The sequence below is a fragment of the Narcine bancroftii genome, chromosome 1 (assembly GCF_036971445.1).
Source record: "Narcine bancroftii isolate sNarBan1 chromosome 1, sNarBan1.hap1, whole genome shotgun sequence".
NCBI lineage: Eukaryota > Metazoa > Chordata > Chondrichthyes > Torpediniformes > Narcinidae > Narcine > Narcine bancroftii.
Window position 1 is genome coordinate 87,106,982 of NC_091469.1, and position 15,412 is coordinate 87,122,393.

A 15,412-nucleotide genomic window follows, 5' to 3' on the forward strand; every position below is an offset into this window, starting at 1 on the left:
TGGAGGTTATCATCTGTGGCTAGATTAAATTATGAAGGTATCAAGGAAAAAACTGGCACTTTCCACCCATTATTTCTTCATTTATGAACTTCAAATTTAAAAAGTGCAACTAATCAGATTAAAATTACATTTTATTATGTCCATTGGATATAGACTTCACTAAAATCCACACTAATTTGTATAAATGTTACGAATTTAGAATTTTTTTGCCTTGACATTGAATTCAATCAGTGGTTGCTTTGTGAATGTCAAAGATTACTTTGTTATTCAGTGTAATATATTGGCCTTAATTTAATTTCTGAGAAGACTGTTGGGGAACACCACATCAACAATCCATTGCCCATTTCAGAGAGTGCATTCACATGGTGGTTTCATTTGCAAGTGCAGAGAGAAGCTAAGACATGTTCGATTCATTGAAGACCAAATCAGATCAAACAATTTTATTAACATTAGTTTTCCAGTACTCCCAGATCCCATCCCCAGTCAAATTTATTTGAATAGAAAAAAATCCTGAAGTGTATGGGTTATTTATACTTACCTCTGTTATGATCACAATTGTTGGATTTAACGTTATAACAATTGTGTACATAATTATGGATAGAAGGCAGGCGACAACAGGCATTCACGTTTCACTGGTGCTGGGACATCCACCTGCATGGGGAATTATGGGTAATGAGGATGGCCATTGATCCCACATTGAGCCGCCACCACAGCCCTGAGCAGGCCCGTTGTTTTTTTTTGTTTCAGTGAATAGTTGAAAGTCAATTGACAGGAACACTGAAAGCTACGTTCTTGTAATTTTAAATACTTTTAATATTGTGGCATGGTTCCCTTTAGCATTGTTAAAGTAACTCTTCTATTGTTGTATCTCTTATTTTTACTGTGTTTGATGGGCCCCAAGGCTTCAGCCTACTCAGCCTAATGGTTAGTCGGACACTGAATCCAGCGGGCTAGCAGTGTAATAGCGCTGCACTAACTGCTACACTAACAATGCCACCCACATTTCTGTCCTGTGTTTCTCGACTTGATTTACTATCCTGAGTTCTCCTGTGTTTTTTAACCACATTGTCGAGGTGTGGGGATTGTGGAACAGTGAAGCATATTATCACATTATGGTCCCTTCAACTCATCATGTTGTGCCATCCTAGATAAAATGATCAATCCAACCCTTCCCTCTCTCACAGCTCATAACCCTCCCATTATGTATGTACATTCAATGATTTAAACAAAGGTTACACTACTGTTATGAGCACAGAAACCTCTTGAAGAACACACCACATTCAATGTACCAGTGGATAATTTTTTGTTTATTTTGCCAAGTGATTCCCTTATAGAACAAATCCATGAGATTTGTTCACTAATGACAGCTGATGCAGATGAGTGTGATGCATTTATGACATTGGTACGAGATAGAAGGTCCTGCATCAATCATGAAAACAAATAATGGGAGTCAGGAAGCTCCTGTGATGGGGGGAGCTGGAAGAGACTACATTTATTTGCCTCTCACAGGGTCTATAAACAGTGAAGCCACAATTGCTTGTCAGTACTCTTTAGTTTTAATCATCCCCTGTGGTAAAGTGAGATAACAAAGGTTAAAAGCAGTCCCACAACACAGTTGAAGCAAGGAACCCTGCCTAGTGAGGTGTTTGGGAGAGAATAGCTTTATAAATGGGCAATTACCAGTTGCTGCAAGTGGGCTCTGCAAGAAATTACCACTGTGGGTTTGCAGAATTAGTAACCATCTCCCTCTCTCTTAAAAATGACAGAGAATAATTTGTAGTTTCAAAGGCATTAACAACAAACAAAACCTGATTACCCAATTTTTATGTCCCTTGTGATTTGAATTTTCATCTATTGTCAGCCACCGACAACAATAAATCTTTTAAAAACTTCCCAGCAGTACAACAGCGACAGTTAGTGAGATATTTGTGTATTTTTGAAGCTTGCTTTCCCAAGCTACTCAGCTGTCATTAACTAATGCATAACAAAGTAGCCTGCCATCAGGAGTGAAGGGTGCCCAATCTGAGCTGTTTTGATCAAATAATTTTTCACATGAAAGAGCTGGGACCTGAATAGCGTCTAATTGTAATCAGTTTACTTCGGTCTCTGACAGCCCTGGGTGGCCATTAATGGAGCACACTGGCACATTTACATCAGAATATCGGGTTTTAAGATTGAGACACATTGCACGGTATCGTGGCCTGAATGGGCTGACCCGACAGCGTGACAACTGTCCCGCAGCATAAAGCTTCGCCAGGGAGAATGTGGGCTCTCTGTGGGGTGGGGGGGGGAAAGGCAGATTGCTGAATTCAGAGAAAAATAAAACATTGGGATAATATATTTGTGTTGTGAGACTGAAAGGGGAATTACTACATAAATAAAACAAACATTTTCCTTCAAAATACAGAGAGAAAAATCATTCGATGGAAATATTAGCTATATTGTATGAATAGGGGAAGAGTTCATTTTATTTGGTTGTATATTAACTAATTTTACATGAATAATTACAGGAGGAAATTAGAGAGATATCATTTGCATTGATGCAGCAATTTTCATTACATAGAAGTCTCCCCAGTCTCTCCGAGACTTTGATGCAGTCAAAGAGGAGCAGTTTGTAGAGTTATTAGCTCAGGTCCACCAACCTGGGTACAATTCTAACCTGTGTAGTTTCCATGTTTCCCTTGTGAAGGCCTGGGATTTTCCTGGGTGCTCTGGCTTCCTCCCATCTCACAAAAGCGTGTGGGTTGACAGCTTATCCCAACCCTCACTTCAATGGGATGTGGGAACTTGCCCTTTGTGTGTGGGTGAGTGATAGAATCTGGGAGGAGTTGGTGGGAATGTAAAGAGAATAAAATGGGATTAGCATAGGATTAGTGCTTGACAGTTGCCATGGACACAGGGGGCAGAAGGGCCTGTTTCCAAATTGTTTGGCTCTATTACTTAGAGGAAAGTCAGTGGTCAATTCGCACATCGCAGAAAGAGTGAGCTGCCTTGCAAACAGATACTTTGCTTGAATAATGTTCATTGACCAATGGAAATTGGCCAGGAGTACAGCCAGGAAATATTCCCACTTATTTATGCTTAAAAAAGGAAAAGAAAAGTTTTGTATTTATGAAGCACCTTTCATATTCCATTTAGGATGTCCTAAGGACTGTTGCAGCCATTTAAATACTGTTGAAATGTCGGCACCTTGCTGAAAACAAGACAGATATCTCACGAAAATGCTGGCACTGCTAGAACTGCTGTAACAGCAGCACTCCTGATGTTGTGGACATGGGAGAGCAGTGAGCTGAGATACAATGCTTCCCCGTGAGGTCCTACTGTCCAGTCCATATGTGGTTGGTTCTGTACTGTCTTTAAGCAACCTATTATAAGAGCCAATGGTATTTTTAAGATTTTAAATCTTGCGACCATGGGGTCTTGGCCCAAGATGGTAGCACCTGTGTTCAACAGTGGTGTTGATGGGTTGCAGACTTTGGGGTAGCAGTGGACAGGCACAGGACAATTGTAATGGGTAGAACAGTCCCTACCCCACCTCACCCCCCTGTTGAGTAGAAGAAGCAGAGGAGTCGACCCTAAGGAAACCTGAGGCCAAAGGACTCACACAAGATTGTGGACTACTGGAAACAGGAGTCATGAGGATGCTGAGGTCAAAGAGGGCTCTTGAGGGGCTTTGGTCACTGAAGTCATCCTCATCTTGTCAGAGGTTTTGATCTGGGCTCAGGTTGCCAATAGTTTGAAATGAACTGGAGTCTTGTGTGGCTGTAGAAGCTGTGGGAGCGCTGGAAGCGAATCTTCAGGCACTCTGGAAGGACTTACTTTTGATTCTCTTTCTCTGACTCTAAGGAGTACCAGGCAATGCTAATGGCAAAAATTTTTCTGTAATATATTTATGTTTTATTACATGACAATAAATAGCATTTGATCTGAGACAGACAGTTTATAAGTTGCATTTCAAAACAGATTGACCATCTGTTTTATAAATATTGGCCAACATTATGTTAATCTCATAACTGCTGAAGTAACATCCCAATCCATTAATAGTGTTGAATTTTATCAAACACAAACTCCACTACATCCATTTTGACAATTCATTAGTATTCAGATTGAAATAAATCTCAAGTAGTCATGACACATCTTAAAAATAAAGACGTTAAAGAATGATACTTTCTCTCAATTGTAAAGGACAGTTTTCAGTACAAGTCACCCAAATGATGGTGCAATTTTAAGCCCATATTATTTCCAGTGCAAATTTTGTTTCCAAAATGTCTTTACCATTGAAAAACCGAAAAGAAGGTCGTGCCCCAAAACTAGCCAGAGGCATAAAAGCAGGAGTTTGACACGTGGCCCCTCAAAGGTACCCTATTTTTCAATATGACATTGTTAATCTGCCTGACACACCACCTCCAAATGCATTCTTCACCATTTTGAGTTGCTGCAAAATTAAGCTCATTTTTGTAGCACACTTACAGAGAAATGAACCTCTAACACAAAAAGGAAAATGTTTCTGCACAGCTTTAATAAGTCATTTCCATGTTTTAAAAATCTGGTTATTCCCAGGTAATGGACAGAGCACAATTGAGGGACTTTTCTGGCTGCAATTTATATTCAGCTGAAATAGTCAAGCTGCATGGAATATATTTTAAGTCCAAATTCCTTTTCACGAGATCTATTGCATTGTCTAATTGCATTTGTCATGGGCAGGTTTTAGTTTCATTGCTGTGTACAGGAATTTGAGTGGAAAGTGATGGCATGGGATTCCATCTGGGCTGTCAGTCAGGGCGAAAATTGCATGATAAGGAAGAATGAAGTGTGAAGCTCCTGGCAGGAAAAAAACTACTTGAGGGCTTCACTTCCTTCCAGGTTGGAAATATGTCACTGCATTTTTAATGCTTTTCATCCAACTTTGCCTTTTTATATATATAAAAAAATCAGCATGTAAAAAGGACAAGTAGCGGGATAAAATGTCTGCATGGCAGAGGTATATAAAAGTAGATGGCATGACTGAGAAATTTAATTTTTAATTTTAATTTAGAGTTACAGCAGAGGGGCAGACCTTTCTGGCTCATGAACCAGAATAAACCAATTGATCAGCAAACCCTGTGTAGTTTTGGTGGGAGAAAACCCACACAAATATGGTATATACTCCTTACAGAGAGTGCCAGATTTGGGCTCTCTTTATTTTGGGCTGACAGGGATGCTGTTCTGTGTGGTAAATCCCGTGGCGGGGTCCAGTGCATTTACATTCACACGGAGTGGTGTAAGGATTCTGCACAATTCTCCAGTCACTGCTCAATGGTGGTGGAATTTGTGACTGTTAGATGTGGACCATCTTATGTATTGCGGGAATTCACCACGGTCCTCATAATTAAGAGTGGATACCACCACGCCCCCCCCCCCCCTTTCCGGGGTACTAATGCTAAGGAGGCAGTCTGTGAACTGTATGGTCATAAATGAACTGCAGACAGACTGATTATTATTGCTGGAGATTTTAAGTCAGTTACTTAAATTACATCAGCATGTGGACTTTGCTGTGAGAGGAGCGAACACGTTGAACCTTGTTTACATGAACATTTCTGACACATTTCAGGTGGAACCCCGACTCCACCTCGGATGCTCAGACCACATCTCTGTAATATTACTGAATTATTACTGACCTTCAATAGATCCAATACAATTTTTCAACATTTAAGGTCTCTTTCGGGCACATTTGCAAGGTTACAGAGCTGGGTCTTTTGTCTTTGGAACAAAAAAGGATGAAAGGTGATTTATTAAAGGTCTATAACAGGGGTAATCTTCGTCCGCGAAACCAAGCCAAAGAAGAAAGATAACAGGGGTAGGCAATCTATTTTTTTTAAAAACTCACATTCCACCTTAAGTAATCCCTATTCCATAAGTGCTCTGTGATTAGTAAGAGATTGCTAAAGGTGTTATGTGAGTGAGAAGGAAAGGTTGAGAATCACTGCTCTAGACCCAATTGTTACTGAATATTTTACTTGAGAAAAATGCCATTGGTCCATTTCCTTTGGAGTTATGAAACTGTGCATATTAGGTATGGTGGTTTTCAAACTTTTTCTTTGCACTCACATACCACCTTAAGCAATCCCTTACTAATCGTAGTGCACTTGTGGCATAGGGAATAGTTGAGATTGAATGTCAGATTTTTTTTAAAAAATGGTTGCCCACCCTGGTCTATAAGATTATGAGAGGCATAGATTAAATGAACAGAAAGCACATTTTTCCTGGGGTGACAGTAGCAAATACCAGAGGACATTTGTAAGGATAAGGGAGGAAAATTTTGGGGAGACATCAGGGGTATGTTTTTTTTCAGAGAATAGTGGGTGCGGTGGTGGAGGCTGGTACAATAGGAATATTTAAATGACTCTTTGACAGGCACATGGATGCAAGAAAAATAGAGGGTTATGGGTGTGAAGTAGGGCATGTTTAGTTTAAGTAGGTTTATGCCGGTCAGCACGTCATGATGGGGCAAAGAGCCAGTGCTGTACTATAATGTTCTATGTTTCATTTTAAAACACAAAACTCGGCCTTCAAACTTTTCAGCAGGTCCACGATGCAAATCAGGATAATTGTTCTTCTGTAGTATTAACAACCAGCCCAGTTAAATCATGGGAACTTGAAAGATTGAAGTATGACTTTATTGGAGGGAATATGATTTCATTAATGGGTCATTTATCTTCAAGAAAAATCAGGCAGTCTCCTATTTTTCATCCAACGAAGAAAAGAGACCCCCATGGCTTAAAATCCAATTATTAACCACATTCTCCCCTAACTTTAGGACAAGTTAATGATTATATTTTGCTGCAGACAGCCTTGTGTTGTGTTTGACACCAGCTTACGAAACTCTCGTTAAGGCACACACCTTGTTAAAATATACAAATCCTGCAACTCCCAGGGACCATATTCTAAGTGCTGGCAAGTGTCTGTAGTGTAATTTAAAACCCAAAATCAAGAATAAAATGCTTTGCTGCAATAAAAGGCACAGAAATGAACAAAAGGTTTGCATTTGACAGCCCTCTTTAAAAGGAATTTATAGGCCCCTACTGAATCTCCACATACCCAGAAAGTGTGCAACATTTGGTAATAAAAACAAAGCATTACTTCTGGGTGGCTGAATACCAATCAGGAAAATATAAAGGCACCCAAAATAAATAATAAATAACAAGGATTATTAATGGCTCTTCTGGGTGCTGGTCAAACCTCAAACATCTTGCATTTAAAAGAATGGCTTTTTTTAATAGTCTGGTAATTAAAACCTCACACACAAACTATTTATTCAGAGCAGCACAAGTCTGAGCTGTCACCCGTTAGTTAGACGATGTGATTTACTATGTGTACTTTCTCGCTGTCCCCTCCTCTTTGTCAGCCTGAGGTTAATGCTCGCAACTAGGCTGCCTGGATATTATTGCATTCTAAATTGTCTGACCTTTTGCACCCATCATTTACCTTTTATTATTAGATTTTCAGAAAAAAAATTCCACTTTATTGTTAGTCCAAGTTGAATTTAGTGATCTCTCTCTCATGGAAAAACCCTCCAATCAAATGACATTTAGACACGGGGAACATAGTTTAGTCATATCCATGGCTGGGTCCAAATATGTTGTAAACCAGAGGAGATTGCATTTGATGTCTGCCAGTGGAGGTAAGGACTGAAAATGCAAGTCTTAAAAGAACAGAATCACCTCCTAATTCTCTCTCCCTGGGTGGTATTTGCCTTTAATCATTGTCTGGAAATGAACAGGAAAGGACAGGTCATTCCCTCTATTTGAATTGTATTGCCTTATAACATATTGTGATCTGTCAACCTGAGTTGTTATCTTAAAACCAAGCTGTTTGAGGCATTTGAGCAATACACAAAGAGGGCTGTTTTTGTTTTATTTAAAAGCCAAAATAAGTTTCGATTTGCATAACAAACCTCTCCAAACATCCACCAGTGCTCTGCTCCATCATCCCAGCCCTTCCTATCCATATAGAATGTTGACGTGGCAGAATGTGGATAATGGGGACATAGATGTGGACTCAGAGAAGGCAGTAAAATGGTGCCTAATCTACGGGGTCAAATAAGTAATCTTAATTTCTGCCCTTTGCCAAAACTGCATTTTCATTACATTTTTTCTCCCAAAAATAGACTTTATTCACAACCAATTATTTCCAAAAAGGAAAACCTGTCCATGTGTCTTTGCACCTTCGGTGTCATGTCCATACATTCCCATCAGTGCACATTTTAACATGTTCTCTCCACTTAAAACTTTCAAGATCAAGATTCAAGATTCAATATATTGTCATTAAAATAAAACAGTGTCATATTACATGAAATTGCTTTTGCCTGTTGTCAGGCTGACAGATTCGCCATCAGCAGAAATTGCCTGAAATGCCTCCTTACAGTCAGAGAAAGAGAAGGAAAAGAAAGTACCCCCAGAGTCACCGGTCTCCGCAGATTCGCCTCCAGTGATTCCGCAGCCTCCAAAGCCACACAGAGCCCAGTCCAAACCATTGCAACCTGAGCCCCAGATCTGAATCTCCGACATGGTTAGGAACCCTTCAGCACCTTTGCCTTCAGTACACGCTTATATCCTTGTTCCGATACCTGGTGCCCCTTCAGCCAGTTTCAAGCCAGTCTCCAGCAGCCTGCAGCAGCCCATACCGTCCATGGGTTCGTCGCTTTGAGTCACCACAGACCGCCGCACGCATTGATCTGTCAGCTGCAGAGCTCCTTCATTGGTCCACTGCCATGGTCACCATACCATAGGTCGTCTCCTCTGCTTCTCCTTCTCAGTTTGGGGATGGTCTCCTCATTTTCTGGTGTCCTGCGTCAGTCCTCTGGTTCCCTGGAGTCATCAATCCCTCATAGCTGTTGCAGGTCAGAGGCATCGCCATCTTGGGCGCAGATCCATATTACCTTCAGCTCCTTTAATGGGCCATTCAAAGTTTGTGTGAAGCTGATGGCAGTTAACTGGGTAGTTGGATCCCTTGGGAGCGGTGTATCTCCGCTCCACACACCCCGCAGGTCCACAGCAGTGGCAGTGCTACTACTGCAGCGGCTCCGGCAGTGGCGCCATTTTTTGAAATGCCACCACTGTGGCACCTTGCCGTTGCTCCTCCCTCTGTTGTTTGAGGAGCTTTTCCTCAGTCTCAGCCCCTCAATGGCCCAGTGACGGAACGTAACAAGAACCAATATAGTCTGATTTCGACCGACTGACTTGACCTGATCACTTTCTCACTGTGTTTTCATTTTTAATTCAAACATACAGCACGGTAACAGGCTCTTCCGGCCCCGTCCTGTCCAAAGACCCCAATCAACCTTCAAACCTATATATTTGAAAGATGGGAGGAAACCAAAGCTCATGGAGAAACCCATGCAGACTTGGGGCGAACTTACAAACTCTTTGCAGACAGTATCGGTTTTGAACCCTAGTTGCTGGAGCTGAAACAGTGCTGTGCTGACTGCTACACTTACCGTGGCACCTCAGCTCGCACAGTTGATGGTGGACAGGTCAATGGATCTAGGAGCACCAAACTCAACCACACATCAGACTGCTGCTCTGCTTATAGTTTTGCATTTAATTTTTCCTGCTTAACCGATAAAGCCTACATTCATTAGTTAACCCAAGTGGTCCTCAAGAAGGTGGTGGTGATCTGCCTTGTCGAATTATAGCAGTTCCCCTCTCCCATTCTCTTTTCAGGTGAGGAGAAGCACGATTTAGGACCAGCAACGATGTAAAAAGTTCTCTGCCAAAATCAAGTAACACTATAAAGCACCCAGCTGTGACTTGTTATTCAGGGGCGAGAACATTTTTTCAGTAAATTGTTTATTGTATCCATAAATCTGAATTATAATAATGTCTACAAATTGATTAAGCAAGTTAACACTCATGTTATTTTATCATGAATATTTCTGGACAGATTCGTTTACTGAGTAACACCACTTCTGTTTGACCATTGACACAAACCTAAAAGGGAAATGATGTTTGATTAATTATACAATCACAAAGGCTGACTGATTGTTCTTTCACAGTTTTGGAAAGTACACTGCCAATTTGTTCATTGTAAAATTAATCTTTTTTCATCTGATCTTGTCAATACAACATTTTCAGATGCTTGGTGCTGGTGGAAGTTTAAACTAGTGGCAGTGCTGGACTCCAGAAATTTTATGATGTGCAATTTAAAATATAGTTTACAAAGAATTAGAGGGAGGTGGGTGGGAAATCAATCAATACTGGTGCAATCACTCACACTCTAGAAATGCTCAGGAGATTCCAAGGTGATGTCGCTGCAGGAATGCCAGAAAGCTTGAAACCATTGTACTATTTAATTCTCCTTTGACTATTGTGACTGGTATGTCCATCATTATGTTGCCAAGTAGTTTGGCTCAATAAATGGTAATTACAGCCAGTATAATTCGGCACTGCTCAGGTAGCTTCCATAATCTGCACTCAGCCGAGTTAAATACACTCAGGATCTTTGGCTAAATTTGCAAAGTTGATATCTAGCGAATTGGCTGCAGATTGCTTTCCCAGTCACATTACTGATTATGAATGAGTGTGTGTGTTCTGTCTACAGGTGTGCAAGACAAAGTTTATTGATTTGTCAGACGGAGTGGCTCAGTACGCGTGGTTCCCTTGTCTGGAAGCATTTCACGGTGTTCCATTCTATCCTGCAAATTACTGGTTAGAGGTAGGTGGATTGCACTTGGAATGGATACTGAACTTTGATGAAATCAAAACCTTCTTTAATAATTACACTGTTGCCCCCACCATTCTTTTATCTATCACCCCAGAAGGCTCCATGGCAGTGAAACCATCAGAGTCACTGCCTTCCAAGGCCAGAGACCCAGGTTCAATTCTTGCCTGTGGAGCTTGCATGCTCTCTCTGTGAGTGCAGGGGTTTCTGCCATGGACTCTGGGTTCTGTTCACATCCAAAAGATGTGCAGGTTGTTAGGTTAATTGGCCATTATAAATTTCCCCTGGTAAACAGGTGGCTGGCGTAATCTAGGAGGAGTTTATGAAAATAAAGTCACATCAATAGGGCAGCACGGTTGGCGTAGCAGTTAGTGCAGCACCTTCACAGTCCCAACGATCTCGACCAGGGATCGAATCCTGCACTGTCTGTAATGAGTTGTACATTGTCCCCATGTTTGTGTGGAATTTCCCCGTGGGCTCCGGTTTCCTCCAACCATTCAAAATAAACTGGGGTTGCAGGTTAATTGGTGTAAAATGGGCACACAGACCCATGGGGCAAAATGGCCTGTTACTGTGCTGTAGGTCTATATTTTTAAAAAAAAGTCAAGTTGATTATCATATGATTACATAAGTACAATCCGATGAAACAGCTGCGATATTTGAACTTTTCGGTTGGAGTTATCACAAAAAAAAACTCACCACACTACAAATACTTATAAGCTCATAAAGAGTCATGATTAGCAAAACATTTGCATGGTCCTCGGTGCAAAGCATGCTGACACACAGCCAGACAACAAAACATATACAGGACAAGTATTCATATAAATAAATATTGTTTCATGCATATGAGAGTCTCAGATGATGAGTGTGAGCTATTCCTTTGTTCGTTCACTGCTTGTGGGAAGAAACTGTTCCTCAGCCTGGTGGTGCTGGCTCTGATACACCTGTATTTCTCTCCCGATGGGAGCAGCTGAAAGATGGTGTGTGCAGGGTGGAAGGCGGTCCTCAATGATTTTATGTGCTCTCTTTAAACAAGGATCCTGGTAGATCGCGTCAATGGGGATGAATGTGGAAATCATGTGAATGGAAAGTAGGCAGTTGGCACCGTCTTGGTGGGTCGAAGCACCTGTTTCCGTGCTGATTCTTCCAGAATTCTTGAGTTCTATCATGTGGTACTGCCTTGTACTGTGAGATAATTTCTCCACTGCTTCACCTAGTTGAACAGTCTTTACATCAGACTGAAGCTTTAACTGGTGACATAATTGTTATACAACATTGGAGGAGTGTGTTTGGCCATTGAGTCTTTGGTGGACATCAGTCTTATCAATCTAACCATCCATGAACTACCCTATAGCATTCACACATTCAGAGGAACTGTAATTCCCAGCTGATCCTCCTGACACCCATGGACAGCTGGGCCCAAATATCTCCCAGCCAGCACTTCTTTGGGTTGTGGCTAGAAATTGGAATACTGGGTGAAACACATCGCTGTGTCCATTAACAACCCATAAACTTCTCCAATTACACAAGGGATATGGATTTGAGAATATAAAATTTATTAAGAGGCTCACATTCCTGTAATCTTAAGATCGAAGTGCTGTGATAATTGATCTTTTCTGTTGGACTCATCATAAAAAAAACTTACCACGCTATAAATACTGATAAACTCAGGAAGAGTCATGATTAGCAAAGCATTTGCATGGACACAGAACAATACTGGCACACTCACAGAAATAGATGCACTACAAATACAGACATACCATGACACTTCAAATTAAGACACACCCACAGAGACACAAAACTACGGAAACACATTACAGCTACTGGCACATTCATGACCACACACTCTAATTACTAGGCACACTCTTGAAGACACCACAAACACTTTGAATTATAGAAAAGCCTCCAAAAAATCATGGCAATATTATCACATTCGTGGAGATATTGCAAACACAGATACACTCAGAGACAAATTGCAAATATTTGCATACACACAAAGTTCTATGAATAGTGACATACTCACCAGGATGTTCTGCAATACTGGCCCCCTCATCACCGTGTTCTACAAATATTGAAACTCAAAGACACAAACAATGTTACAAATATTCCCATATGAAGTCAATGTACACAGACCCATGTCCAAGGTCCATTTGGGAATACTGACATTGTCCTCGAGGTGTCCTTTGAATGCTGACACGCTCCTGAAAGTGCCTTACAAATACTGACAAACTGGGTTAAGAGGCTATCAGTACAGATACTTTTCTGATAATGCTGCACGTATACTGACACTCTTGGTGGCACTGAGTATTTACACACCCATTGACATTCTACAAATATTGGCACAATTGTCTTGACACGACAAACACTGTCTCATTCTTGGTGGAACACTGCAAATCGGAACAATCTCAGTAAGATTTTAGTACAAATGCACCATCATTGGATTAATTTACTCACCTCTGGTAGTGCCTTACGAACATCACCAAATATTGGGACCTGCTAAAGGCAGCATGAGCTTCCCCTAATGAGTCATGCCGTTATTACATGCTTTAAAAAAAAAATACGAGCATAGAAATCATCAAATAAAGAAAGTGACCCGGTGGGCACACTTTTTTAAAATATTTTTATTAATTCACACAACAAAAAAGTGTAAGAATGAGAAAAGTGTGCTGTACAGGTACAGAGTAATTACAATCTATCAATCTATCCTATGATAAAAATGAACATCACAACAGACAAAATTCAATATCATATCTCTTGTTCCTGCAAAAAAAACAAAAAAAAACTGTAATTAAAGTTAAAAAAAAGGGTAAAAGCTCCTGGGACACCTTAAACCACCAAAGGGTAGTAGTAAACCACCAAAAGGTAGTAGTATGTTGGTGAATTGCCTTACATGTAAATATTTAAGTTCAGGAAGTGTCTACAAATGCTTCATATATTGCATGAAAAAAAATAAACCAGTGTATTGTTCATTAAATATTCCATAAAATTGTGCCTCATTTTATTAAACGTAACTACAGTTTTCAAAACATTACATCTAATCTTCTCAAGCATGATAAGGTTTTGGTCATCCATTGAGCATAATTGGGACCGATAGAATCCTTCCATCTTAGCAAAATGCTGCATCTAGCCATTAAAGTGGCCAAAGCAATCACATGGCAATTGGACACTAATAATTGACTGTTCTCTATCACCGCACCAAATAAAGCTGTAATGGGAGAGGTTGAATAGTAACCGAGAAAATACGAGAAAATACTTTAAAAATGCTGAACAGGACCAAAACATATGAAATAAGGAAGTTACAGAGAAAGGTTGAGCAGCCTGGGTCTTTTTTCTCTGGAGCGTAGAAGATTGAGGGGGGATTTGATGGAGGTGTCCAAGATTTTAAAAGGGACAGAGAGAGTCAACGTGGATAGGCTTTTTCAATTAAGAGTGGGGGGGGGGGTATTCAAACCAGAGGCTATGGCTTGAGATTGCAGGGGGAAAATTATAAGGGGAACATGAGGGGAAATTTCTTCACGCAAAGGGTGGTTGGGATGTGGAATAAGCTTCCGGCAGAGGTGGTTGAAGCAAGGACATTATTTTACATTTAAGGAAAACTGGATAATTACATGGAGGGGAGAGGATTGAAGGGGTATGGACCAGGTGCTGGTCAGTGGGACTAGAAGGGTGGGGATTTGTTCCAGCATGGACTAGTAGGGCCAAACTGGCCTGTTCTCTGCTTTATATGGTTATATGGTTAACCCCATTACAACATCTGTCACATAGAGGGTTGATACCACTGAAGACTCATGATAGACTAGAAATCTCATGAGAAACTTGTGATTGATTGCACCAATGATCAGAGCAGTAACTGATAGCACATCAATACGCCTGAAGGCTATGACCACGACAATGTCAAGGGGGAAATTTTTCAATCATATCTATCTCATCATATTCTGGCTTGAATCAAGACCACTTGAACACATTCAAGGATTTTTAGCATACTTCAAAAATAAAATCAGAAAGATGAACTTATTTAACTCCTTATAATATTCCTGGTACATCTGAAAGGCCATTACAACTGATACATTTTATTAATTACAATTGCTATTAATGTGCATGAAGGCACGGCAGTCAATTAACGTAGAGCAAGGTTTAACAAATTGAAGCCATCACTTTTGTTTATTATGTCATCCAAATAATATCACACAGCCTTAGATGAAGTGCAATCACATTCCTTTAGTTTGATGGAGGACAATTCTAATATTTAGTGGTTGTTCTGGCTCACCAGGTGACGTCCACCATATTGCTCATAACTAACCAGAACCCCAGTATCTGTGCTCCCTTTAAATGTAACTGGTTTGCTGGAACATTTATCTTTTTAACCTAAAAGAATGTTGTGGTATTAATAGTCTGGAAATATCTGTCTCAGTCCAACATGAAAGCCTCAGGTGAATGGGACTATTGAAATTTTACTGTGTCTTTAATGCAGCAATACGTGAGCATCATTCCGAGATGTCAACCCAGATTATTTTCTCAAGTCTGTGGTGGCCTTGAGCCTGCAGTTGACTCACTATTTCTTTGTCTCTCATGCATATCAATGGGCAGAAAATGACATTATTTTTACACACGGCATGTTTAGCATACAGTTAGCCCAACACAATTACAGTGCTGGCGACCTGAGTTCGTATCCTACGCTGTCTGCAAGAAGTTTGCATGTTCTCCCCATGTCTAT

At 40.5% G+C, this 15,412-nt stretch overlaps 1 protein-coding gene across 4 annotated transcripts in view; it reads left to right on the forward strand.

The window, feature by feature from the left end:
- pappaa (pregnancy-associated plasma protein A, pappalysin 1a) overlaps positions 1-15,412 on the forward strand; it is a 374,601-nt gene that overhangs the window by 169,753 nt on the left and 189,436 nt on the right. For all 4 annotated transcript variants that reach the window (XM_069932344.1, XM_069932351.1, XM_069932360.1 and 1 more), the window contains exon 11: positions 10,579-10,692. In XM_069932344.1, coding sequence (XP_069788445.1) covers positions 10,579-10,692 — 114 coding nt within the window. The remainder of the gene's footprint in view (positions 1-10,578; positions 10,693-15,412) is intronic.